The 25,962-nt window shown below is 44.9% G+C and overlaps 1 protein-coding gene across 1 annotated transcript in view; it reads right to left on the reverse strand.

Annotated features, from left to right (window-relative positions):
• The window catches only part of LOC138498467 (zinc finger protein 420-like), a 378,622-nt gene that overhangs the window by 306,948 nt on the left and 45,712 nt on the right, over positions 1–25,962 (reverse strand). Inside the window, exon 2 of the mRNA XM_069622217.1 lies at positions 6,854–8,268. Coding sequence (XP_069478318.1) covers positions 6,854–8,034 — 1,181 coding nt within the window. The 5' untranslated portion in view covers positions 8,035–8,268. The remainder of the gene's footprint in view (positions 1–6,853; positions 8,269–25,962) is intronic.

Here is a 25,962-nt window from a genome sequence, read left to right on the forward strand (position 1 = left end):
CATATGGGCAGTCAGTAATTAAACGCCTACATTTGCTATGCCTAGACAGCAGGAGTAAGGCCTGGGATTCACAGAGGGCCAGTGGTATTTAGAACATCTAGAATTGACAGACCTGGACTTCGGGTCAGAAGACTAGGTTTCAAAGAATTGCAGGCAATACTTAGAACACCTATATTTGAGACAGCTAGACAGCGGGAGAGAAGCACAGGTTTCAACCAGTAGCAGGCAGTAATTAGAACCATTAGATTTGAGACACCTTGTTAACCGGTGAAAGGCCACGGTTCCAAAGAATGGCAGGCGGTGGTTAGAACACCTAGGGTTGAGAAACCGAGACAATGGGAGAAGGCCTAGGCTTTAAACAGTAGCAGGCAGTGATTAGAACAACTAGATTTGTGATACCCAGATAACAGGAGGAAGGCCCAGGCTTCCAATAGTAGCAGGCAGTAGTTAGAACATCTAGAATTGAGAATCATAGACAGCTGGAGAGAGGCCTAGGCTTCAAACAGTAGCAGGCAGTAATTAGAACAACTAGAGTTTGCGATACCTAGGTAACAGGAGAAAGGCCTAGGTTTCATACAGTAGTTAGAGAAACTAGAGTTGAGACACCTAGACAGCGGGAGAAAGACGTAGGTTTTAAAGTGTAGCAGGAAGTAGTGAGAACAACTTGATTTGGGACACATGGATAACCAGAGAAAGGCCTAAGTTTCAGAAACTGACAGGCATCAATTAGTAAACAGACAATGCGAAGGAGGCCAAGATTTCAAAGAGTAGCAGGCAGTAATTAGAGTAGCTAGATTTGTGATACCAAGACAACGGGACAATTTCAAATTTCCAAAGCGTGCAACTGATATTCACATTACAGTCCCAAAGTGGTGCAGGCTAGTGTTAACAATGCTATCTTAAAGTGGCACTCTCTAAATGTGACTCAATGCAATATTAACAATTTCCACGGTGTGTGACACAGGTCAATATTCACAGTACTATCACAGTGTGGCTCTCTCCACATGTGGCTCGATGCAGTACTAACAATTCTCGATGAGTGCGACACAGGCTGATATTCACAGTACTATCTCAATGTGGCACTTTCTAGATGTGACTCAATGCAATATAAACAATTTCTCTGCGAGTGCGACGCAGGCTGATTTTCACAGTACTATCTCAGTGGGGCACTCTCTAGAAGTGACTCAATGCAAAATTAACAGTTGTCTAAGAGTGTGACGCAGGCTGATATTCACAGTACTATCTCAGTGTGGTACTTTCTAGATGTGATTCAAGTCAATATGAACAATTTGCTAAGGGTGCGACACAATCGAATATTCACAGTACTATCCCAATGTGGCACATGCTAATAATTACAGTACTATCTCAGTGTGGTACTTTCTAGATGTGATTCAAGTCAATATGAACAATTTGCTAAGGGTGCGACACAATCGAATATTCACAGTACTATCCCAGTGTCGCACAGGCTAATAATCACAGTACTATATCAGTGTGGCACAGGGTACAAATCACAGTATTATCTCAGTGTGGCACAGGCTAATAATCACAGTACTATCTCAGTGTAGCCTAGTTTGCTATGTGGCATCTGCTTGCGGGGTAGAGTGATTGCTCTATTCCCCGCCCCGGCCACACCTACCTTGATAATAGTCACTGCTGGTTGGCTGCTGGGCTGGCTTCCCCTGCTGACACCTGCCGAAACTGTCTGGAGCTGCCTCTGTTGGAGCCGCCCTTTGCCTCAGGGCTCTTAGCCGCAGGGGCTGCATGTTTAGAGGGATGCCCTGTGAGGGACTGTAAAATGCGGGAATTACCCAATCAGGGAAGGGGGGCAGGCTGGGAGGAGGATGTGGAAACAGGTCTGGGGAGGGTGGAGGAACAGGGAGTGCAATCGAGTCTGGGGGAATCTTTAACCAAATATCAATGTGCCCAAATGAGTCCCGGGGGCCTTTCCACTCACCTGGCTAGGCTACAGAAAGTGGCGAGCCAGTGAGGGAGCCGGAGGACAAGGCTCAGGCAAGCACTGAGGCAATACCCAAATAGAGAAGGGGGGCAGGCTGGAGGCAGGTCAAAGGGATGCAGAAACAGATCCGAGGAGGGTGGAGGGACAGGGAGTGCAATCGAGTCCGGGGAAATCTTTAACCAAATATCAACGGGCCCAAATGAGTCCTGGGGCCTTTCCACTCACCTGGTTAGGTTACAGAAACTGGTGAGCCACCGAGGGAGCCGGAGGACAAGGCCCAGGCAAGCACCAAGGCAATACCCAATCAGGGAAGGGGGGCGGGCTGGGAGGTGGCAGGTGGGTCGAGGGGATGTAGAAACGGGCCCGGGGAGCGTGGAGGGGGCAGGGAGTGCAATTGAGTCCAGGGGAATCTTGGACCAAATATCAACAGGCGCAAATAAGTCCCGGGGACCTTTGCACTCACCTGGCTAGGTCACAAAAAACCTAGAGATTAAACCTTAAAGATACAAAGCACTTTTGGAATAAAATAATGGATTTGCTTCTTAGAGAATGTACAAATAATAAATGCATGAAATTAGACATAAATAAAAAAATCTTTGTAGAGATGTTGGGCTTTGTTATCCTAAACCTTTTAAATAAAGACAACTTAATGATTTAATTTTTCAAAGTTGGCATTTCTGTTCTGGGGAAGAGTATTACACACTTAACATTGACATTTCTATGAGAATGAGACTGGGCTATTAGCTGTAATTGGCAACTCAATTTAATGACATGTGAGAAGGTTTTTCATGACACAATGAAGCAATATTGTATTGTATTGCATACAGATTTATAGAGCTCAGCAAAGACCTGGCGGCATCAAGGCGCTAAGCAGAGAGGGTAAGATTGCAAATGGCAAGCTGCTTTCGAAAGGAAGCAAAAATAGGGATTCCCCGCATCTTTGGGAGGGAGCATTTCACAGTGATGAGGCAAGTACGGAAAAGGATCTGCCTCCCGCCTGCACTCGCTGGAAGCAGGGGACAACCAGCAAAGACTGATTAGCTGATCGAAGAGTTCTCTTGGGTTGGTAAATTTATAGAGTCTGGATTGAAGAAATTCAGCCCCAGCCTGATGAATAGCACGATGGATGATACATAGAATCTTAAAATTCACTCGGCTGCTGACAGGAAGCCAAGTGAAGGTGAAGAAGAAATCATAAGAATGAGACATTCTAGGGGCATGGCCAGGCTGCTGCATTTTGGAGAATCTGAAGGCATTTGAGTAGAACCTTAGGTTGACCAAGATAGATTCCATTGCAATAATCGATTGATCCCATGATGGAAGCAGTCACAATTTTTGACCTGGAATCATTCAGGAGAAAGGGAAGGACCTGTTTGACAAACTGAGATGTGTCCTTCTCTAGAGCCAGAGGCCATGATTTTAATACCTAGGCTTTTAACTGATGTAGGGGGTTCACGATAGGGACCTAGGGATGAAGGCCAGTATTCAGAGGTCCAACACAGTCCAGCAGAAACAGGGTCAACTACCAGCACCTCAGTTTTCTCTCCGTTTAGCTTAAGCCAATTATTGGTCATCCAAATCCCCACTGCTGAGAGGCAATCTTTCAGCTTTTGGGGAGGATCTTCCTTGGGAACATTTAAACGAAAGAGAATCTGGGTATCATCTGCATAAGTAAATAAAATGTACACCATAGCTCGAAATTAGTTGGCCAGAGCCACCATATACAAATTGAAAAGCAATGGGGAGAGAGCTAAGCCCTGAGGGACTCTGCAGTCAAACACCATGGGGTGAAGTAAAAGGGGGGAGGGACACCATCTGTGTCCGATTAGAGAGGAAGGAGGAAAACCATTTAAGAGGGACACCCGAAATTCCTACATCAGAGAGACCCTGGAGAAGTATCTGATGATCAACTGTATCAAAGGCCACATAGAGATTGAGAAGAATAAGAGCACCAGCCTCTCCGCGGTCGTGCAGCAACACAATGTCATCATGAAGGGCAACCATCACAGACTCAGTTCCCATGCCTGTGCGAAAGCCAGCCTGAAGAGGATGGAGAATGTGATTAGTCTCAAAAAAGGCTGAGGGGTGACAATAGACTCAAGCAGCTTCATAATAGCCAGAAGAAGAGAGATGGGGCAGTAATTTTCAGCCAATACAGGGTCAAGATGTTTTATTTTTTGCAAGGGAGAAATTATGGCCTGTTTAAGAGATTTGGGAATAAAACTGGTAGTGCAAGAGTATTCAAGTGCTTCCATAAAGAGATCATGAAGGATATAAAGCAGGATTGGGTCAGCCAGGGATGCGGATTTCAGTTTAGACGAGGCAGCTAGAACCATGGTTTCCGTCACTGTCATAAATCTGAATGTACTGAGAGGCTGTTCAGTCAAGAAGAGAGATGGGTCAACGATAGTAGGGGAATTGGATCTTTCCGCACATTTATTTTCACGTATAATAAAGATCTTCTCTTAAAGAAGCAACGTAATTACAATGGGTTTGTGTGTGAGAAACCGCAGAAGGGGGATGAGTTGGGGTAGACAATTCTTTGGTACATGACAAAGTTCTTTGGATGAGCAAGAAGCCTTCAGAATAAGGTTAGCGTAGTACTGAGCCTTAGACATTTTTATGGTGTTATGGTAGATGTCCCGCGCTTGCGCATAAGCTAATTTCGTAGAGAGTCAGGCAGGAGTGACCATTTCGGTTCAGATCGCCGAAAGTTTTTCCTTCAACAGCCTCAATTCTGGAGAGTACCAGGGGGCCGAATGTACGGTAGGAGTGGGCAATAACTGAGAGGGAGCCAGAGTGTCAGCCGTATGCTGTAAAGATGCGACTAGTGCATTACATGCATTAGTGCCATCATTGAGACCCCGATGGGTGAATGTTTCAATAGATTCAGCAATGGACTCAAGGGGAACCTTAGACCAACAACGTTGGAATTTCAATTGAGGGCTAGGTTTGTTTTTTATTGTGCGCAAGGAAAGGCAAAAGGAAGCAAATAATCCAACCAGAGCACTGGTTAAGGATCAAATGATTGAAGTTTCGGATATTAGAGAAGACCAGATCCAGCTGATTGCCACCTGAGTACGTAGGACCATGATTACATAAAGAGAAGCCATAGTTACTGACAAGATGAGTTTATAAGCTTGTGACTCAGATGGCTGGTCGAGAAGGAGATTCAAATCTGTAAGTATAAGAGATTAAGGTTAAATCAGCTAACGTTTGTACACATTCGTCCACAAACTGATTGGTGGCATAGCCCGGATGGCGATAAACAATGAAGAAATACTAAACCTGCATCTAATAAAAAATAACTTGCCGGTGAGGTTATGTGCAAATTGTATAACCTGACACTTAAAACATTTTTTAAATACAAGAGCAACTCCACCCCCAGCTTTGTGGGCTGGCCGGTCCAGTTGAAGAATGGTGTAGTTAGTGGGGAGCAGCTGAAAGATGTCAGGACCGGAATGGATATTAAACCATGTTTCAGTGATAAATAGGACATCAGGACTATGTATATCTAAGTTATGAAAGATATCATCACAATGACCTACCGTGGACCAGGCATTGATTAGGAAGCCATTTAGGAAAGAGGGAGGGATATCAGCCCTCTTTGGCAAGGCAATATCACTTTGACATGAAAAACCAGAAGGCCAAATCGATATTGCGGGGACCAGAGCTGTTGTTAATTCATCATGTGTGTATGTAATATAATCAGGGGTAGGGCTAATAATATCATGAGCCTCTGCCCACAACCCGCACTGGTCCCTTGTCTTAAGCGTGCCCGCTGCGCCCGTCCGCTGCGCGGGCGTTCACTCTGGCACATAAATGCCAGCGGGATAGTGAGTCAGGCGATGCCCCACCTACTCTGAAAAACAAAGAAAGGGGACTGGCAGCAGTGCAAGGAAAGCACTCCAGTAACCCACGAGGGGGAGTAGCAATAATAGGGAGAAAGAACGTTTCCACAAGCTAAAAATACATAAAATTTAAAACGAGCAATCGATCCTGGTAATTCAATGATCCACAGTGAAGACTGTAAAAATGAACGTTAAAAGCAATAAAAAGCAACAATGAGCGGCTTTATAGTGGTCGCCTAAGAGCAACCTCACCTCTCAATATATGAATGCTTTACATGTACACATAAATATATAGTTTAACACATACACTGCATAAACCAAGATCCATGCCAGGAGCGGCTGCTCACCCAGTCGGGTTTTTATTATATTCTTATCTTTCAGGTTATCTGTACATGTTCTCCTCAATGTTTTCCCCATGAGCCACCTGGGACCGCTGTGCTTGATATGTTGCTGCCATGAATGGATCTTCTGATGGCGGTCCATATCCCATCTCAGAGGTTTGTCTGCCAATGGTTATAGAAGCCAGGGCTCAGAGTTTCTCACTTGAATGGATCATCTGACTGTGCACAAAGCCAACGTGGACCATTTGCAGGTCAGAGGATGGAGTTAAGCTGTGCATGCATTTTGTGCGCTGTTACAGTTTCCCCCCAGTATGCTGCATCTGATGCCCGGAGAGAGGAGAATTAGTACTGAAGCTTTTCTCACAATTCGTGCACTGGTATGGTTTCTTCTAAATATAGAAACTGTGAAAGTCAGAGCTCCAAGTGAAGATTTCCTTGCAATGGTAGGTTTTCAATCCAGTATGCAGCCGCTGAGGCCTGGGAAGATGAGAGCTCACAGTGAAGCTTTTCTTGCAAAACCCGTGCACTGGTATGGTTTCACTCCAGTATGCAGCATCTGATGTGATACAGATGAGAGCTCGAAGTGAAGCTTTTATCACACTCAGTGGACCAGTATGTTTTTTTTAAATCTAATATGAATCCTCTGATGTGATAACAGATGAGAGGTCTGAAAGAAGCTCTTCTCACAATCCGTGCACTGGTATGGTTTCTCCCCGGTATGGATCCTCTGATGTGATAACAGATTTGAGCTCCGAGTGAAGCTTTTCTTGCACTCCGTGCACTGGTATGGTTTCACAGCAGTATGCAGCATTTGATGCCTAGACAGAGAAGAGCCATGACTGAAGCTTTTCTCACAATCCGTGCACTGGTATGGTTTCACCCCAGTATGGATCCTCTGATGTGATAACAGATCAGAGCTCTGAATGAAGCTTTTCCCACACTCGGTGCACTGGTATGGTTTCTCTCCAGTATGCAGCATCTGATGCCTGGACAGTGTAGAGCTATCACTGAAGCTTTTCTCACACTCCCTGCACTGGTATGGTTTATTCCCAGTATGAATCCTCTGATGTGATAACAAATTAGAGCTCTGGGTGAAGCTTTTCTGGCAGTCCGTGCACTGGTATGGTTTCACCGCAGTATGAATCCTCTGATGTGATAACAAATTAGAGCTCTGGGTGAAGCTTTTCTTGCACTCTGTGCACTGGTATGGTTTCTCCCCAGTATGCAGCATCTGGTGTGATAACAGGTTAGAGCTCTGAGTGAAGCTTTTCTTGCACTCCGTGCACTGGTATGGTTTCTCCACTGCCACTGTATGCAGCATCTGATGCCTGGACAGAGCAGAGCTATGACTGAAGCATTTCTTGCACTTTATACACTGGTATGGTTTCTCCCCGGTATGTCTCCGCTGATGTGATAACAGATGAGAGATATGACTGAAGGTTTTGTCACACTCCGTGCACTGGTATGGTTTCACCCCAGTATGGATCCTCTGATGTGATAACAAATGCGAGCTCTGCGTGAAGCTTTTCTCACACTCCGTACACTGGTATGGTTTAACCCCAGTATGGATCATCTGATGTGATAATAGATGAGACCGCTGAGTGAAGCTTTTCTGACATTCCGTGCACTGGTATGGTTTCCTACCTGTATGCAGCTTTTGATGCCTGGACAGATTAGAGCTGTAATTGAAGCTTTTTTCACACTCCGTGCACTGGAATGGTTTCCTCCCTGTATGCAGTGTTTGATGCCTGGCCAGATTAGAGATATATTTGAAGCTTTTCTCGCACTCCGTGCACTGGTGTGGTTTCTGCCCCGTTTGCAACATCTGATTCTTGGACAGATGGAAGCCATGACTGAAGCTTTTCTCACGCTCCGTACATTGCATGATTTGCCAGCAGGATGCTGTGATATCTGTACAAGTGTGAGCTTTGGGTGATGCCTTTCTGAACTCAGCACTCCTGTCTCTTCTCAGTAAATATCCTCTGATGTGAGTAGGGATGCATTGCAGAATGGATGCTCCTATGCATCGAGCATCAGCGGGATGTCTGATCACTCTCTCTCTGTTGACTCATAGTGCTGTTCTGCTACACAAGCTGTTTCGGTTATTGCTGCTGCGCACCTGTAAACGAGAAATAATTGCCAGTGAGTGCATGAATTAAGAAATGGTGGAGGGGTGGCTGTCAGATGGTTATATAGGGATTCATGCCGGATTCCAAGTGCTGTAATAACAGATGCTATTTCCCAATTTAAAGGTACTTTCAATGGAATGAAAGGGGGAAGGATGCCTGGGGCGAGATCCTAACTTGCTGACTTATAGGGTGAGGGATACCCCTAAAGAGGAGGTCAAGGCATGTGGTGTTATTGGCTAGAATGCAGGGGAAGTATCTTTGTTGTTTGGCAAATTCTGTTTGAGGCCAAATGATTGACTACACCAGGTTGATAGCATTCAATGTCAGTCCTCCAATGTTTGCCTCAGGCTGTTTCAGATATTGGGGGCACTGCCTGCCTATTTCTCACCACCCTTTGGGTGCGAGAGAAAAGTGTTGAAGCCATCATTACAGCCAGAGGCAGTGCGAGTATGCAGCAGGCCTGAAAAATCATGCTACGACCAATTAAAGAAAGGCCAGCCCTGTCAAGGCCAGCCCATTCCCCAATACCTACCATATCAATCCCACCCCTAGTAAGGTAAGCCTAGCCCTATTGGGCTAGCTCAGCTCTAAGGAAAGCCCAGCCCTATTGGGCTAGCTCAGCTCTAAGGAAAGCCCAGCCCTCTTGGGCTAGCTCAGCTCTAAGAAATGCACAGCCCTACTAAGTTCCGTTTATTTATTAATGGCCTTTGTTTAGACTCCAAAAACACCTCCTTGCCCTACCAAAGTAACATGGGTGAGCTCCGAGTGAAGCTTTTCTTGCACTCAGTGCACTGGTATGGTGGTATGGGTTCTCCCAGTATGGATCCTCTGATGTGATAATAGATGAGAACTCTGAGTGAAGCTTTTCTAGCACTCCTTTTCGGAAGGAGAGGGCCTTCCCAACCCCCTGGTCGATACCGAATGAGAAATAAACGCTAACAGAGCACATCAAGCGAGCAGGGGGAAGAGGGGTGCACATGGAAGAGGGTGCCAAATCACCTTAATGCATGCAGTATAAGTTATATGGTATATGATGGTATGAACGTCATCTTGACGAACAGCAGTCAATTTAGAATTTAGGCCCAAGGGCTGCAAATAATGTTTTGTGTGTTAGAATTAGACCATTTGCATGAGCACGAACATCACCCCCACCCCGGCCAGGTCCCACAGAATCTATTAAATCCTCCATTCTAAGAAAGTTATAGGCTCTCGCTCTGTGGAAAGAATGCACCCTGCAAGGTCATGAGAAGGGAGCAGAGTGCCTCCTGCAGTACCATCCCACAGGACTAATAGCAAGCCCCTCTTTCCCCCAACGGTTCCCCACACGAGAAATACAACTTTGCCATGCTTTCATCCCATGACCCCTGCATGCCATGGCACTGTCCAAACCCAGACCACCGACCATAATACTTGTACACTCCTCGATCGATCAATCACTAAGATCAGAAGAGAAGGCTATTGCGCCTTCAGAAATGGGACACGTGATTTGTGCAGCGAGGTGCAGGGTAACATCAAAAATATAGCCTAAAACTAAGGTGGAGGACATTGGGAGTTGCTGATCTGTCTGGGAGCGAGTGAACTGTGTGAGTTAGTGTGACCTGCCCCCCCTCCGCCACGAGCCTATACCTGCATCTGCTAGGTGCTTGTTATGACAATAAAATAACATTGTGTTATTAGCCAATTCATTGTTAGCCCAACTTCACCTCGGATGACGTGTGCAGCAGTGCCCACGTGGACAGAGATGGAAAGATGAAGATGGATTTATGGCCTGGCATCCCATATGGAGGAGGCCCTACATGTATAGAGCTAGTCCAGTTAGAATTGTAGAAATGTTCTATACATGATTATGTCATCAATGACTTGTATTTGTATTTGTTGTGTTTTATATAACGCTTTTGTCCAATGCGCTTTACATAGAACAGTCAACAGTCAACAATATAATGAATCAGAATGCAAATCAGCGTTCATAAACAGTAACATTCAAACTGTGTTCATAAATAGTAACAATCATTAGCATTCCTGTGAGTAATCAGTCAATCAGTATTCATAAACAGTAACAATCAATTAGTGTACATAAGAGTAAATGTATCGGTGTTCAAGGCAGATTAAATCAATTACAGGACTGTACAGGTGGGTTTTTAGAGAGGGCAGGAACAGAGGATAGGAGGTAATGGAGCAAAGAGACAGGGGAAGCATGTTCCAGTGAAGAGGGGCTAGGAGCTACAAGCGAAAACAGGATTGGGCACAAGGGGGACGTGGGACATTGAGTCTAAAGAGATCAGTAGAGCGGAGGGAGCGAGATGGGCAGTAAAAAGAAAGAAGAGATGCAAGGTAGTCAGGAGCAAGGCCACGAAGAAATTTGAACACAAGACAGAGAAAGCTGTATTGAAGTTGAGAATAGAAGGGCAACCAGCCAAGAGAGGCCACAGAAGGAGAAATTGGGTCATGGTAGGAGAGAAGACAGAGTGAGCGAATTGAAGAATGATAGATTTAACAGGAGCAAGGCGTGAGTGGGGAAGGCCAAAGAACAGAACAGAACAATAGAATAGTCGGGTGGAAGACTAGTGAGGAGATGAGGAGTTTTGTAGCATGGAAAGTGAGAAATGGGCGGACTTTGCGAATGTTGTAGGGATGAAATCGACAGGCGCGGGAAGTAAGTGAGATGTGGTGTTCAAAGGAGACATTAGAGTCAAAGTAAATGCCAAGATTGCGGGCGGAGGGAGAGATTGAGAGACAGGAGGGAGGAAAAGAGATGGAAGAGGGAGGAGGTTGGCAGATGAGTGTTTACGGGAAAGAATAGGACCTCTGTTTTTTCAGCATTGAGCGTGAGGAAGTGAGAGGTTGTCCAAGACTTGATGGCGGTGAAGCAGGATGAGAGAGTTTGATGAATGTCAGAGAAGAAGGATGAGAAGGATAGATAGAGCTGGGTGTCATCAACGTAGCAGTGGTGTGACACACCAAAGGATGAGATAATGGGGGCAAGAAATTAAGTATATAAGGAAAATAGAAAAGTACCAAGGACTGAACCTTGAGGAACGCCATGGACCAGAGGAACGTGAGGAGAAGTGTTGCCACCCCAAGAGACATCAAAGGCACGGTTGGAAAGGTAAAATGAAAACCATGATAGAACAGACCCACGCAGACCAAGGGAGGAGAGAGAGTCCAGGAGCAAAGAATGATCTACAGTGTCACAGGCAGCAGGCAGATCAAGTAAAATAAGAATAGAAGAGTGTTTGGAGTAGCAAGCAGTGAGAAGAGAATTAAGTAAGTAGGTAAGGGCTATTTCAGTTGAATGGTAGGGGCGGAAGCCAGACTGAGTCAGGGGAAGGAGAGATAGGCTAGATACAAATGGAGATTCGTGAATAAACAAGGCACTCAAGATGTTTGGATAGAAAAGATAAGGGGGATATAGGACAGAAATTAGAAGCAAGAAGGGGGCTAGCTGTAGGTTTCTTTAGGATAGGTATGATAATTGCATGTTTAAAGGCAGTAGGAAAGGTAGAGGTGGTGAGACAAATGTTAAAGAAGGAGGTGAGAAGAGTTACCAGCGGTGGGAAGACTTTGGGGATAAGTGAAGCAGGGATGGGGTCAGTAGGGGCTGCTGTAGGGTAATCTTTGGCCAGGAAGAGGGCCATCTCAGAGTCCGTTATGGGAGGAAAGGTAGAGACAGTGCTGGAGGTGGTAGGGAAGGATAAGGGGGAGGAGTTATAGGAAGGTGAAGATAGTATGTCCTGGCGTTGGCAGTGCACTTTGGAAGAGGAGAAATTGGCATGGTCAGATGCTGATAGGGATGAGTTGATGGATAGAGAGAGAAGTCAGTATAGGGTTACGAAGAGACGTCAAGGATGAGTATTGACTGTGAAAAAGGTCTGAGAAGTAGGTACGTTTGGCAGACTTAATACAGTTGTCGTATAGGAGGTGATAAGAGAAATAGGTTGCTTGGTTAGTAGGAGGGCAGTGTTTGCGCCAGTGCCTTTCAAGGATGCGAAGGAGGCAGCACGTAGAAGAGAGATGAGGAGACAGCCAGGGTTGGGCAGGTTTGTGAGTGGGCCAAAAGGAAGAAAGAGGGTAAAGTTGATCAAGGCTAGATGTGAGACATGAGGACTGTAGAGTGTTGAACATTCGGCACAGCAGAGTTCTTTGCTGATGCATTTATATTTTGGAGAAATAAATATGTGTTATCCTTGCAAGCGTGTTTTGGGCCTTTTTCCCTAGCGGGCAATTTTTTTCTGCTGTGAGTGTTCCTTCATTTGGTGACCCCGACGTGATCCCAGCAACCCCCACACTAATGGAGGCTTCCAGGCCCCTTCTCCGAGGGGGCCACGCCACCTGCAGCGACCAGTCCCAGACGCGTCAGTATCAGAGGTATTGCAGGAGCGGTTTTACATAATTCCTGTCTGCTCTTTGAGGCGGGGTGCGGCTCTGGAGAGAGTGCAGGCCGTTGCTGGTACCCTGTGACGGAGGAGTTCGGGTGAACACGCATATTTGAGTAGTATACCCTTGCAACTGATAACAATTAGGGGAAGGGTATATGGGAAGGAGTGTGGGTTGTGAGCAAGTGGAGGACGAGGTTGTCTGTGTGGTGTGGGTGGGATTATTGCTTTTATTATCTTTTTTTGTAAAAAATAAACTTTAGCAGCATATTACAGAAAGGAAAACAGGAGTTTAGGGAGCCTCCCTGAGTGAGGGTAGAAGGTGGTACCACTTATATTGTGTAACGGAGGAAAAGGAAATGAATAAGAGCCCCGCATAATTGGCGGGCTCGGGAATAGTAGTGGTTGTTGTTTTAGCTAATTGTTTTAGTATTTTGCAGTATTTCTTTGTGTAGAGTGAAGGCTCGAGGAGGGGCGTTGTTAAAATAGTGGCGTGTTTTGAGTGCGTGGAGTGTGAGAGTGGGTGCGTGTGAAGGGGAGGCGAGGGAAAGTAACCTGAACTGACTGGGAGGAGGGAACGACAAAATGATTTTATAGTTGTGCCATTTGCAGTGTGTGCATTTATCGCTGCAATGGGAGGGGAGACCCCTTTTGAGTACATGTAGAGAGCCTTAACTTTGTACTGGGAGAAAATTGAGAAATATTATAAGCAGTGGGTGACAGAAACACAAGGGGAATGCCCCGCACATGGCCAGAGCAGAGCACCCATAATAAGGGAATTCTGGAGCATATGACTACATATCTTGCAGCGACATACAAGGGTAAACGACTACAGAAAAGAAAGGACATTTTAGATTTATGGAAGATGATTGAGGATGTGGAAGATACCAATGAGGGAGGAGGGAGGAGCATGGGGCTCACATGTGGGGGACAAACAAGCATAGCGGGTGGGACCCGTACAAATACAAGGGGATATATCCATTGGCTGTGCTCCCAGTGACTGGGTATCCTAACCTATGTATCCACATGGGCCACAGTCCCTCCACCCCGACCCCCATATATACCCACTCCGGCAACCGCTCCACCTCAGGAGTGCGCAGGGCAGAGGGAATTAGAAGGGGCACTAGAATCAGTGTGAGCAGAAGTAGCGCAACTATGAACAGCGCAGAGCAAGGAAAAGGGTAGCGTTCTAGACGAGTGGACATAGATGTGTACATAGAGAAAAAAAAGAGGATGGGTGAGCAGCCAGAATGGGGTACGGTAATGTAAGATCCGACAGAGGCTTAGGTGGAGATTCGGGAGAGGATGGGTAGAGTACCTTAGATGAGTTTGAGGATAACGGTGAGTAGGAAGTGCAACAGGCGCTGGAAATAATGCTTGAGTGGAAAGTTTGTGGAATGAGAGGGTAAGGAGGTTTGGCTGGATGGCAGTGGCAAGAAAAAAAGAGAAATGCCATCAGGAAAGAAGGGAAGAGAGTAGGCTTACAGATGCCTTTTGATACACAAGGGTGTGGGTAGGGCACAATATGTGCCCTGGGCGCAGATGGACAAGAACAATTTGATCAAAGCACTCCCGCTGTTGACAGCAGGGGTGGGGAAGTGGAGGGGCGGGGAAGTGGTTGTACGCATTTGAGAAACAGACTGTGGGGGTACCCATTGCTGTTGGCGATATGAAAAGTTTGTTGGTGGTGATAATGTGAGACCAGGCTGGAGATGTGTGGATTAAAGCAGATTACCCAGGATTGAGGTTATACGGCAATGAGGACCTAGGACTTAGAGCCAGACTAGCCAAAATCTATGAGCCCCCTGCCCGCTCACTGCCCACCACACAAAACGCTAGAACATCGCTATTCCGACCTAATCCTTCCACACAAATTGGCAACCCATTACAAAACCACCACCCTACACCCCTTCATCACTCTCACAACCAGTGCACCCCTGAACCTACTCCTACACAGGACAAGCGCCATACTACCACTTCACAAAATATAGCCACTACTTCTAAAAACACAGTTAGTCCCAAAATTAAGGGAGCCCTGATCAACGCCAGATCGTTAGTATCACATGCTACAGAAATTGCAGACTTAATCCTTACTGAAGACCTTGACCTCCTCGCCATCACCAAGACCTGGTTACACCCAGCAGCAGGCCCTATGCTCATGTTGGCAGTCCAAGATAACTACTCTATCCTGAGACAAAACCGCCCCAATTCCAGAGGAGGTGGTGTCGCCATCATCCACAAGCGCAGTTTTACCATGAGACTAACTACTTCTATCGACACCCTCTCATGCGAAACACTAGCAGTCAAAATACCACTCACTAACACTCAAACTCTTAACATCTACTTGATCTACCGCCCGCCAGGCCCCATCGGCACCTTCGATGAAGACATTAACTCTATCCTATCTAGCAACCTCAAAAACTCCACTCAAGTTCTCACCTTAGGAGACTTCAACCTGGGTTATAATGACCCGGAAGACCATCTCGCTAGCACCATATCCAACACTCTCACTGAATTAGGCTTTACACAAAGATGCACGATACCTACGCACTCGAAAGGTAGAACTCTCAACTAGGTCGCCGACTACAATTGCCTAGCGAATATTACCAATATCTCTCCTCTAGTCTGGACTGACCACCACTTGGTATCATTCATGCTCTCCCCCGACAGACCTCCACCCCCGCCTACCACCCACTATCACTAGAAACAAGAAAAACATGACAGCAGAAAGACTTATCCCAAACCTACTCCCCACACTCAACACAATTCCCGACAACCTGGACCCTGAGTCCCTGGTTGAAGAATATAACAAGATTATGGCCACCTCACTGGACCGTATCGCCCCCCTTAAACTTAGATCCAGTAAACCAAAAACGCACCTTAACAAATGGTACACACCATTCCTTAAAAACCTAAGGCAGCAAAAAAGAAACTGCGAGGCCATTTGGAAAAAATCCCCCTCAGTCTCAAATAAACTCAAACTCTCCAAATTAGCTGCACTTTACAAAAAAGAAATCTACCTGGCCAAACGAGCCTCATTTGACTCTCGCATATCCCAAGCTAAATCCAACATGAAAGAACTTTTCTCAATCCTCAAAGAAATAGAAACCCCCATAGCACCCTTTGACACCTGCACCAAAGATAAAAACTGGTGCTCAGAAATTCAAAATGCCCTAGCGAATAAGATTGTGACTCTTCAAAGCAAAATCTCCAGTAAAGGAGCCACCTTGAATGACACCCTCAACTCAAAAATCCCGGACAAGCCCACGCCCACTGATCTCGCCCTTTTCCAGTTCTCTAGAGTCAACATATTGGAAGTTGAAAAAATTATCTTGTCTCTGAAACCATCTAACTGCCAGGGAGATCTGTGCCCAGCACAACTCATTGAAGATGCTGCCCGTGACCTCTCCCCTTTCATTACAATATTGATTAATGCTTCCTTCGCTACTGGATCCATCCCCACGAGCCTAAAACAATCCTGGGTACTTCCATTACTGAAAAAACCCACTCTCGACCCAGCCATACCCACAAATTACCGACCCATAACGACTGTTCCCTTTCTACTAAAAATTCTGGACAAGGTTGCCTATGTAGAAATACAGAAGCACCTGGAAGAACACAACCTCTTAGGATCTAGACAATCTGGGTTCCGTCCCCAGCACGGGACCGAAACCGCGCTCATTGACTTGAAAGCGCAGATCGATTCACTCAGAGACAATGGGCAAGCCGCCCTACTCCTCCTCCTTGACCTATCTGCAGCCTTCGATCTGGTCAATCACTCTGTCCTATGCTCACACCTCCACACCACAGCTCACTTCTCTACTGAGGCCATCACCTGGATCACATCCTTCCTTAACGGCAGGACTATGAGGGTCTTTTCTCCCACGGCTGCAGCAGACCCGATACCCATTACCTTCGGTGTTCCTCAGGGCTCCTGTGTCTCCCCCACAACATATTTACCAAGCCCCTTTTCGATAATTTGGATAATCTAGGTATCACCTACACTAACTATGCAGATGATACTCAGATCCTCCTTCCGCTTTCTGGAGATTATGGAAAGGATTTGGCCTTGCTAAATAGGGTATACATCATCATCCAGGCATGGATGGCCACTCATGGACTATGCCTGAATGATGATAAAACAGAACTTATTATTTTAGGCATTACACTCAGCATAAAGAAACTTGCCAGCCTTACAACTCCTTCATGATTGACGGAAACAACATCAAAGTCGGACAGGAGGTCAAAACATTGGGATTCAATCTAGACTCCAATCTTTCCTTCAAAAGACAAGTGAGCTCCCTTGCTTCCTCCACGGCTTATACGTGCAAATTAATCCGCACAGCTAAACCTTTCCTGTCGGACATTAGCTGCCTGACACTCGCCAGAGCCCTTATATTGTCCCGCCTAGACTATTGCAATGCCCTTTACCTGGGATCCACCAAGGCCACCACTAGCAAACTGCAAACCCTCCAGAACAATGCTCTCAGAGCTGCTCTGGGCATTTCCAGAAGAGAACACATTACAGGACTTAGCCAACAGAACAACTGGCTCTCCACCAGAGATAAAATCTTATTAAAAACGGCATCTCTCATACACAAGTCTCTGAACAATGCTGCCCTTACCTACCTGATCAAGAGATTCCACAGACAGTCCTCATTAAGAACCACCAGAACTGCTTACAAAAACTGTCTATCTGTTCCCTACTATAAACGGGCCACCATAGGGGACAACAGCTTCCTGGTAAAAGCTGCCAAGCTGTGGAATTCCCTGCTTCCAAACCTTAGAGCAGACCTGCCCTATCAGAACTTCCGCTCCATGGTAGTCCCCTGGCTGAAGCTGGAGACCCACTAAGATACGAAGTGCCCAGCGCTTCCTGTACACACTGTAACCACGTGTGCCTTTTTGTTTACCTGTATATAACGGACTGTTGGCCTACGGCTAATTTGTATATAGTATTGGTGCACTTTATTCTTGTATTCTGTTTATTTCTGTGTACTGTAACCAAGCTTCGAAAATTCTTGTAAAGGCAGCGCCCTGATATCCCTGGGTACGCTCGCGCATTATAAATAATAAAACAAACAAACAATGCGCATGATGGCACACCATTCAATATCAGATCGCAGGTGTGGGCGCGCTTAAGCACACCTACCCGGACATGCCAGACAGTCGATTATGCAATATGCTATGGGGATGACGAAGAGCCCACTCAGTATATTATTAAGGTTCAGGAGCTGTGGAGTGCAGATATGGGGGACCATTGGGACCATATCAGTTCCTCTTTTCTACTTCGTTATCAAAAGGGGCTTACCGAAGGAAGCGGCGAAGACACTAGACAAAAATGTGGGCATTGAAGCAGAGGGGTGGGCGGAGATTCAGAGTATAATAATACACCACTGCAAATGAATAAAGGAACGTGAAACAATTGAAGGCAAATGAGGCGAAACTGGTACAGAGGAAGCTGGCTAAGATAGCTGTAGAGAGGGCGATGTCCACACCTGCACAGACGGAGGCGACAGGGAGCATGCAGTTGTCCACAGATGTCCGAATAGTTGTGTTTTGGCCAGGAGGCGGAACAAGGGCAGTGGGGAGGTGGACAGCAGTACCCCACCCATGAGTGGCAACAAGGAGGTCAGCAGCGTGGGAGGGGCGGATTCAGGGGGTAGAGAGGGCTTTGGAGGGATGGGACCTACAGGGGTGGGTATGGCTTCCTCACAGTGTTGGAACTGCAGGAAGTGGGGTCATTTTCGTGAGCATGTAGAAGCAGGCCAGGGTTCAGATATAATACGTACAATAATTAACACCCACCACCCCAGAATACAGAACAGATGCTGACACCAAGGAGGACCTCAAATGAAATATACCATGCATACACACAACTCCCACTCCGCCCCCAGGGGTGAAAACACAGCAACAGCAGCACCAACAACAGCCAACAGCAATACCCACAGCAAATGATGCTCCAGCACGGAAATGGTAACATGCACACACCCAACGAAGTACCAAATGGCACCATTGTGCCCTGCCGAGGGTCGATTGTGATGGGAAATAACCCTTCACGTTCCCCGGGTCAAATGCATACCTGGATTAGGACAGCTCACAGAGAGCGCTTGCATGCCCAGTCCTATCTGACAGTTCACACAGATGAGGAACCCCTGGTGGGCGCAGAGATAGGAAACAAACATTTCATTTTTTATGGTCGACACAGGTGCCACAGAATCATGCATCAGTGAGGGAGATTTCTCACAATCAGGCAACACTCTTGACATGCAGGGCTTCTCGGGGGCTATCTCTGTGGTTACATACACTAAAGAGATTGACATCAAAATAGCGGGGAAGGTGGTGTGGGCCCCCTATTTCATTCTGAAAGTCCTCCTGTGAACTTGCTGGGCATGTATCTGCTCGGCAAGCTCAACGTGACTCTCTTTCACAGACAGTGGCATAGTTTGCACCATGCCAGGGATGTGTGCCTTGAGAGCAACGCTAATAATACATGCAATGCGAGAGTGATGGTCCGTGGAATTACCATAGATCCAGACATGTTTGTGTCCTTGTGAAGGTGGTGCCTCAGATTGACAAAGGGTGTTGGTGAGTGCCCACCAATTTCATTTTTTGCTCTGTTGTGTCCCCTGAGTTGGCGGCAGGTACAATAATGTCCCTAGATTTACAAGGATTGGTGATTTTGACAAAAAGGATTGTTGTGATAGGATCTGACCAGGACGGGTGCGAATGGCGCACAGTACTTTGCATTGTCCCCACGGTACCTCTGAAGGAGGTGACTGATGCAGACTTGTTCGAGGACAGACCGGAAGATGGAGAAATAGTGCTAGCAATCTGTATCCCCTGTGAAATAAGGGTACTATGAGAGTCACAGCATTTTCAATAGAATACTCCACGCAGATTTAGGCAACATCCAAGTGTTGATCATTCGGTACGTTGACGACCTGCTAGTGTGCAGCGACACTGATCAACATTGCAGACAAGACTCTTATTACACTCTTACAGCTCCTGGCATATAAAGTTTACAGGGCGAAATTACAGTACTGTCTACAGTATGTTTTATATCTAGGACAGTTAATATTAGCAGATGGCCAAAGAATAATACCAGACTCTGTGCGTGCCACCCCACAGCCCACAACAGTAAAAGAACTGCAAAAGTTCCTAGGGTTGTGCAGTTGCTGCAGGGCATGGATCCTTCACTATACAGCATACACAAGCCCGCTCTTACAGGGGCTCAAAGAAGCACAAAAGACTGACAATAAAGTGGTGTGGACTGAGGAAATGATACAGAGTTTTTAGGATCTTAAATAATATCAACTGCCCCAGTGCTTGCAACCGCAGATTATGCTCAGGATTTTTTTGTATTTTTTTTATTTGATATGGATAATACAATCATCCTTTCAAATATATATATATATATAAATAAAACAGCACAGAATTGATTACATTTTAAAAATCATACAATTTTTGCATATTAATTAACATTTTGAAACAACAGGCTTTGAACAGAAAATAATAAAAGAAAAAGAGAAAAAGAAATAGAAGGAACATTTGTCACCTGTACACTTATATAAATCTAAAAGGGAATTAATTAAACACGATAAGTACAAATTAGTCACATAAGTGTATCTTTCCCTCTATTTATAGTTCATTGAACGTGTTTGATAAGTAGCTTGCACTTTGCTAAAGCAGCTAATTAGAATCTGCACAAAACTAGTCAATAAGGTTTGTTTGATGCAGCAGAGACCTATGAAGAAAAAGAAACACACAACAGCAACCCGAGATTTAATGTAAGCTACTTCAAAATGACATTCGGAAAGATGGCATCTAAATAGTGAACTATAGCCACCTTCATACCCAAGTCCGGATTGTTGGTAATGTAGGACCATACATTGTCCATCGACATTAGATGACATTTGGTCAGACTGCATTTTTTAAAGTGCAACAACCTTTGATTAGCAAGCATTGGACAATATAGGATACAGTGTTCCAAAGCTTTTTTTTGTGTTTTCTCAAGCCAAAAACGACAAAAATTCTGAGATTGCTGGATAAGGTTTCATCTCGTGAGTACCTCGGTTGTTGGCCAAAGATTCAGGCGAAACCTAAGAAATTGTTGTCTGAGATACAGGCTCGGGCATTTCAGCAAATAAGGCGCCGTAGAGTATAGAGCATTGGTATCAAAAACGCAGGAATCAAAGTCCTTATATTTTAGACATAGAGTACGATTGCGTATCCAGTCATGAAGAAAAACGTTTTTTTTTTTGCACAATTCGGATTTGAGATAATTAAGTCTAACATAATAGATGCATCAGCCAAGATGTTAAGGACGATGTTACACCAGTTCTTGGTGAATGCATGATCTCGTGCTAGTAGATGTTGGGCTAGAATGCCCAACAAACCCCTAGAGGTCATTACCAGTAAGGCTTTTCTGAATAGAGCACATATCCTCCATTTGTTGTAAGACTCTAGGGATGGGATTCCCAACTCATGCCGAATTAGTGGCAGGGGCGTGCTCTGAGGCAATTGTAAGAGTTGTTTCCAAAAACGAGCCTCTAGGATTGACCACCAGTTATGTTTCGTAGATATTAAAGTTTCAGAGCCATAACATAAGGTGGGTATCACTTTTTGTTGATAAAATAGAAGTATTTGTTTTAGCATGCATTTTCCATACTTCTTCTTAAGAATTTTAGCCTGGGTGATTAGCATGCAAAGCTTAAGTTGAATTTCATCTTCCCTCTCATGAGAGGAGGTAGAGGCCTGGATGGTGACGCCAAGACATTTGTAATGCAACTTGAGATAAATTGACATTTTGTAAGAACCAACAGTGAGACTTGACTTTCAATTTGGCATGAGGTTTACATACCATGGTTTGGGTTTTTTGTGTATTGATTATCAGGTTGTTAGTCAATACATAAGATTCCAAAGAGTCAAGAAGGTTTTGTAACCCAGAGGGAGTTTGAGAAATGAGGATTAAGTGGTCTGCGTATAGCAAATGAGTTATGATATGGGACCCAAGCTTAGGGGAACCACTCTTTATGGCTTGCAACTTAATTCCTAGATCGAACAGGAAAAGTTAAAGATAGATGAAGCCAAAATGCAGCCTTGTTTGAGATCTCTTGCAGTTTCAATGATGGAAGAAAGTGTGCCGGCCATGCAAAGTCTGATTTGGATGGTTGTGTTGGTATGAATAAACAGGATTAAAGTCAGAAGAGAGATTGGACAGTTGTGTGAGATTAATTTCTGATGTAGAATAGACCGATCAACAGAATCAAAAGCGGCTTTGAAGTCTATATAAGCCAGGTAGAGCGCTTGATTCTTATCTGCATATTTGGATTTAAGGATATTTAAGGTTAAAAGATTTGGACAAGTCCCAAGGCCGGCAACAAAACCTGTCTGAAACGGGTCTCTTAAGTTGTTTTGCAGGGTCCACGTATTAAAGTCCCTAAGAATAATTCTGGCAAAGACTTTTACTGGTGCATCTAGCAACGCTATGGGCCTATAGCTTGCCGGGGAGGAGCGATCTCCCTTTTTGTAGATGGGAACGATTATCGAGTGGGTCCAAGATTTGGGTAAGCATTGTGAGGTATTAATGATGGTGAAGATCTTGTATAATATCAAAGCCCAAAGATCAGGATGGGCTTTAAACATACGGTTTGAAAGCGCGTCAGGGCCACAAGCACCAGAATTCCTAATCTTGGAAATATAAAACTTGATGTCACTGAGATCGAATGACAGATGAAATAAGCTTTGAATGTTGTGTATTGTCATACTAGAGGAATAAGTGGGGCAGGCATACAAAAGGGAGAAATGGTTAATCCACATAGATTCATTAACCGCGTTAGCTTGTGAAACAACTTGTCGGGGCGAGTAGCTTTATTTATTAAAGACCATACTCCAACTGCAGATTTGGATTGAAAAAAAGGACAGTAAGACTTCTCCATCACGCTGGTACATCTGTGCTCTGAGTGCCTTGAAGGCATTTTTATGCCTGGTCCTGATGGACTTCAGGATAGAGTTTCTGAGCAGAACCGGTGCAAGCATAGCTTGGCGTTTCAAGGCACGTGTGTGAGCTTTTCATTGTTGGACTTGAGAATTAAAAATGTGAAGTCTAGGTTCAGGCTTCAAAAAACCAATGCTAAGCTTGGATGTTTTGGAGGTCTGGAAGTACTGCAATAGGTTGCAATATTGAACAATTTCTTGATCACAGTAATTTCCCAGAGCTCCATTTAGCTCACACAAAGATTTAGATGACCATCAGAGGCGATTGCCTCCATTGTTAAGCAGTAAGTTTTCCTGATATTGAGCATTTTCAGGCCTAAGACTCAAAGAATGAATAGTCCACTCAGTGACTAATTGATTGTGATCACTATTGTCATTGGGGAAAACTTGAAAGTTGTCTATACATAGGAACAATGAGGCATTCACAAAAATGTAATCAATTGTCGATGAACTGCAACCTTTGTTCCAAGTGGACTTCAGTGGTGTATCCGATGGAAAGGCTCCATTGAGCATGACTAAATCATAGTTGGAGATCAAAGCCAGCCATTTAGTTAGTCTAGTTTTATTGTTGGCGCGGGGAGTAAAACAATCTAAATTTAGATCTCCCGCAATGATTACATTAGTAACCGAAGACTCAAGAGCTACCAGATCAAGTAGTTCTGTAAAGGCCTTAAGAAAACATCCATCGGATATACCAGCCACATTCCAATAAACATTAACTAGAGCATATTCCGTGTCATGAACGGTTAGTTTGATCATCTGCAAAAACTGATTCTGGCAGCAGCATTCTTGGGCAACAATACCATGGCCAATTTTGATAGCTATTAAAAGGCCAGAGGTAGGTCTGCCCGAGGTCCCACGTTGAGCTGGATTTAGAAAGACATCATGATGATCCCACAGAGGGGCCGATGTCATCCAGGTTTCTTGTAACAAAAGTATGTCATGACACATAAGACAGTTATTATCGCTATTGATTAGATGTGTAAAGCCTCTGGTGTTCCAGCAGATGAGTGATAAAGTTTGTGCATTGTTTCCAGATGCTAGCTAATTTGACTGTGGGCCTGCAGGATATGGCAGACCCACTACAGTAAGAATCTTGCTGATTTTGATGTCCTTGGGAAACATATTCGCAAATTGGCTAATGTTTGATTGAGGGTTAATTTGTTGAGCGTGTCAATAGATAGGACAAAACCCAAGGAAAAAAGTTCGGCTCTGGCCATCCAAATCAAGTTTTGGATAGCTCTTGAGTGAATCCACATTTTCACAGAATTGACATTATGCTGAACTTGAAATTCTATTAGCGCGATAGTTGAGCTAATGTCCTCAAGTGAGCGAATGTCGGAAAATATGGCCAAGAGTGTGCTTCTGTTCAAGATGTACTGGGTGGCTGGACTAGGTTTAAAGGCCAAAAGAAGCAAGTAATTAGCCGGAGGTTTACCAGAGGGCTTTTGAGATGGAAGGGTCTTTTGTTGAAGGGGGGCATTGGCCGCCTTCAAAGACAGAGTTTTTGGTATTTGTCTAGATTGGGTGGCTGTGAGTAGCATTTCAATCATTTCCGGGGAAATTTTCGCCAGCAGCGCATAAGGATCAGTCATGGGGGTTGCCACAAAATTTGTAGAAAGTGATGAGGAGACATTTATGGGTCTTAAATGAGGCACGACAGGCAGCCTGATATGCGACTACTGACTGGGCTTCGTGTTTTGAGCATCAATAGCACTGTTAGCAGATGGTTTTTGCACTATGGTAGATAAATATTCATCAACCGCCTTCCTGATCTCCTCCCGATGTGCAGTCTCAGGACTGATAGTGGAAATAGTGCTGATTTTGACAACAGGAGCCTCTGTTAAAGCAACTTCAGGAGCAGAGGATTTAGTGCGCTCGAGTTGCGATGGTTGAGTAGCAATTTCCACTAATTCATCCAAAGAAGGATACGATGCCGGAGATCGAGCCTGGTTTAAGGCGTTATGTGATGCCTTAGGTTGTTTTATCACAGGATATTTCTTGGCAACAAAACGGGCCACATCAAGTGTGGTTTTTATGGGTAGATTTAAGTTCTTGATGAATAGTTTTCATTTAGCAGTATTTATTTTGTTGTTTCCATGGACATTTTTAGGTAGTTTCGGAACAATGGAAAGAGTCTTTTCTTTTTTTGAGAAAATAGTATAAGTCTCTTTAATAGAGGGGTCCGATGGAGTTTGAAAAGCGGCCAAGATGGGAACCTTTTGCGGTACATTCAAAGCCAAATCTGTTTGCAATTTAGCTGACCTAGGTATCGATTTTTTCTTGTGTTTCCCAGGCTGCGTAGGGGCCTGTTCTGTGAGCAAGCACTGAGGATCCATAGGAATATGGTCAGATTCAATGTTCAGGCCAGTGTCAGGACACACAAATTTCCCCGGTGTCTTCAATGGGGCGAATAATGCGATCAATGGATGGCAAACACTGATTCGGGGCATTCATAGTGACTTCAATGGGACAAATGACTTGTTCAATGGATGGCAGAAGCTGGTTCGGGACATTGGACAAGGGAGTTTGGGTGACAGTGACTGAAGGCATTGAGAGACAATCAACAGTAGGTAAAGGAAGGCGCGGATGAGTGCTAATGGACAAAGATGGAGGGCAAATTGCAGACACAAGTGGTGGGCCAAGGAGAGCAGGGCTAGGTAAAAGGGGTAAACTTGGCTTAGGATGCTCACTGGCCCACTCAATTTGCCAAGCATTTTATTTCTCTAACAAAGTTGATTGAGTTTGAATTTTAAAATCTAGAGTGTCGTATAACTTAGTTAGAGCTGTTAAAGACACATGTAAGGCATTAAGGGCAAATAGCGTAAGCGCCGAGTTGTTTTCGGTTGAATGCGCCTGTTGTACTGCCGGGCATAAATTGAGTTTATTGCATGTGCATTTCAAGAAAGATCCTTGGACCCAACTATTAACGGTCGAGGGGATCGAAATGGCAGTAACGTTATCAGGAAGAGCCACTGGTCTTCGAGGAGTAGGTGCACAAAAAGAGATGTTAGAAATAGAGGAGCAACAGCTCGAAAACATTATAGGTGATTTAGATTATCAGACATAAGATGAGGAGAAAAAGAAGAGTTAGATGGATTAAGGTCAATTATTGCAACATCAGACACCTGTGACATATGAACGGAGCGGTTGTGTAAAAGCCCAGCAGTGGGTGGGACATTTTCCAGAATACTACTATCAGTAATGGCATTCGATTCCCCAAAAATGTTGCTGAACAGGGCTCCAGATGGCTTTAGCGCACTATGGCAAGTAGAAGCAAGCTGTTGATCTTGAAGAGTAGAGTGAGAGCTC

The sequence above is a fragment of the Ambystoma mexicanum genome, chromosome 5q (genome assembly GCF_040938575.1).
Source record: "Ambystoma mexicanum isolate Mex_15411 chromosome 5q, UKY_AmexF1_1, whole genome shotgun sequence".
NCBI lineage: Eukaryota > Metazoa > Chordata > Amphibia > Caudata > Ambystomatidae > Ambystoma > Ambystoma mexicanum.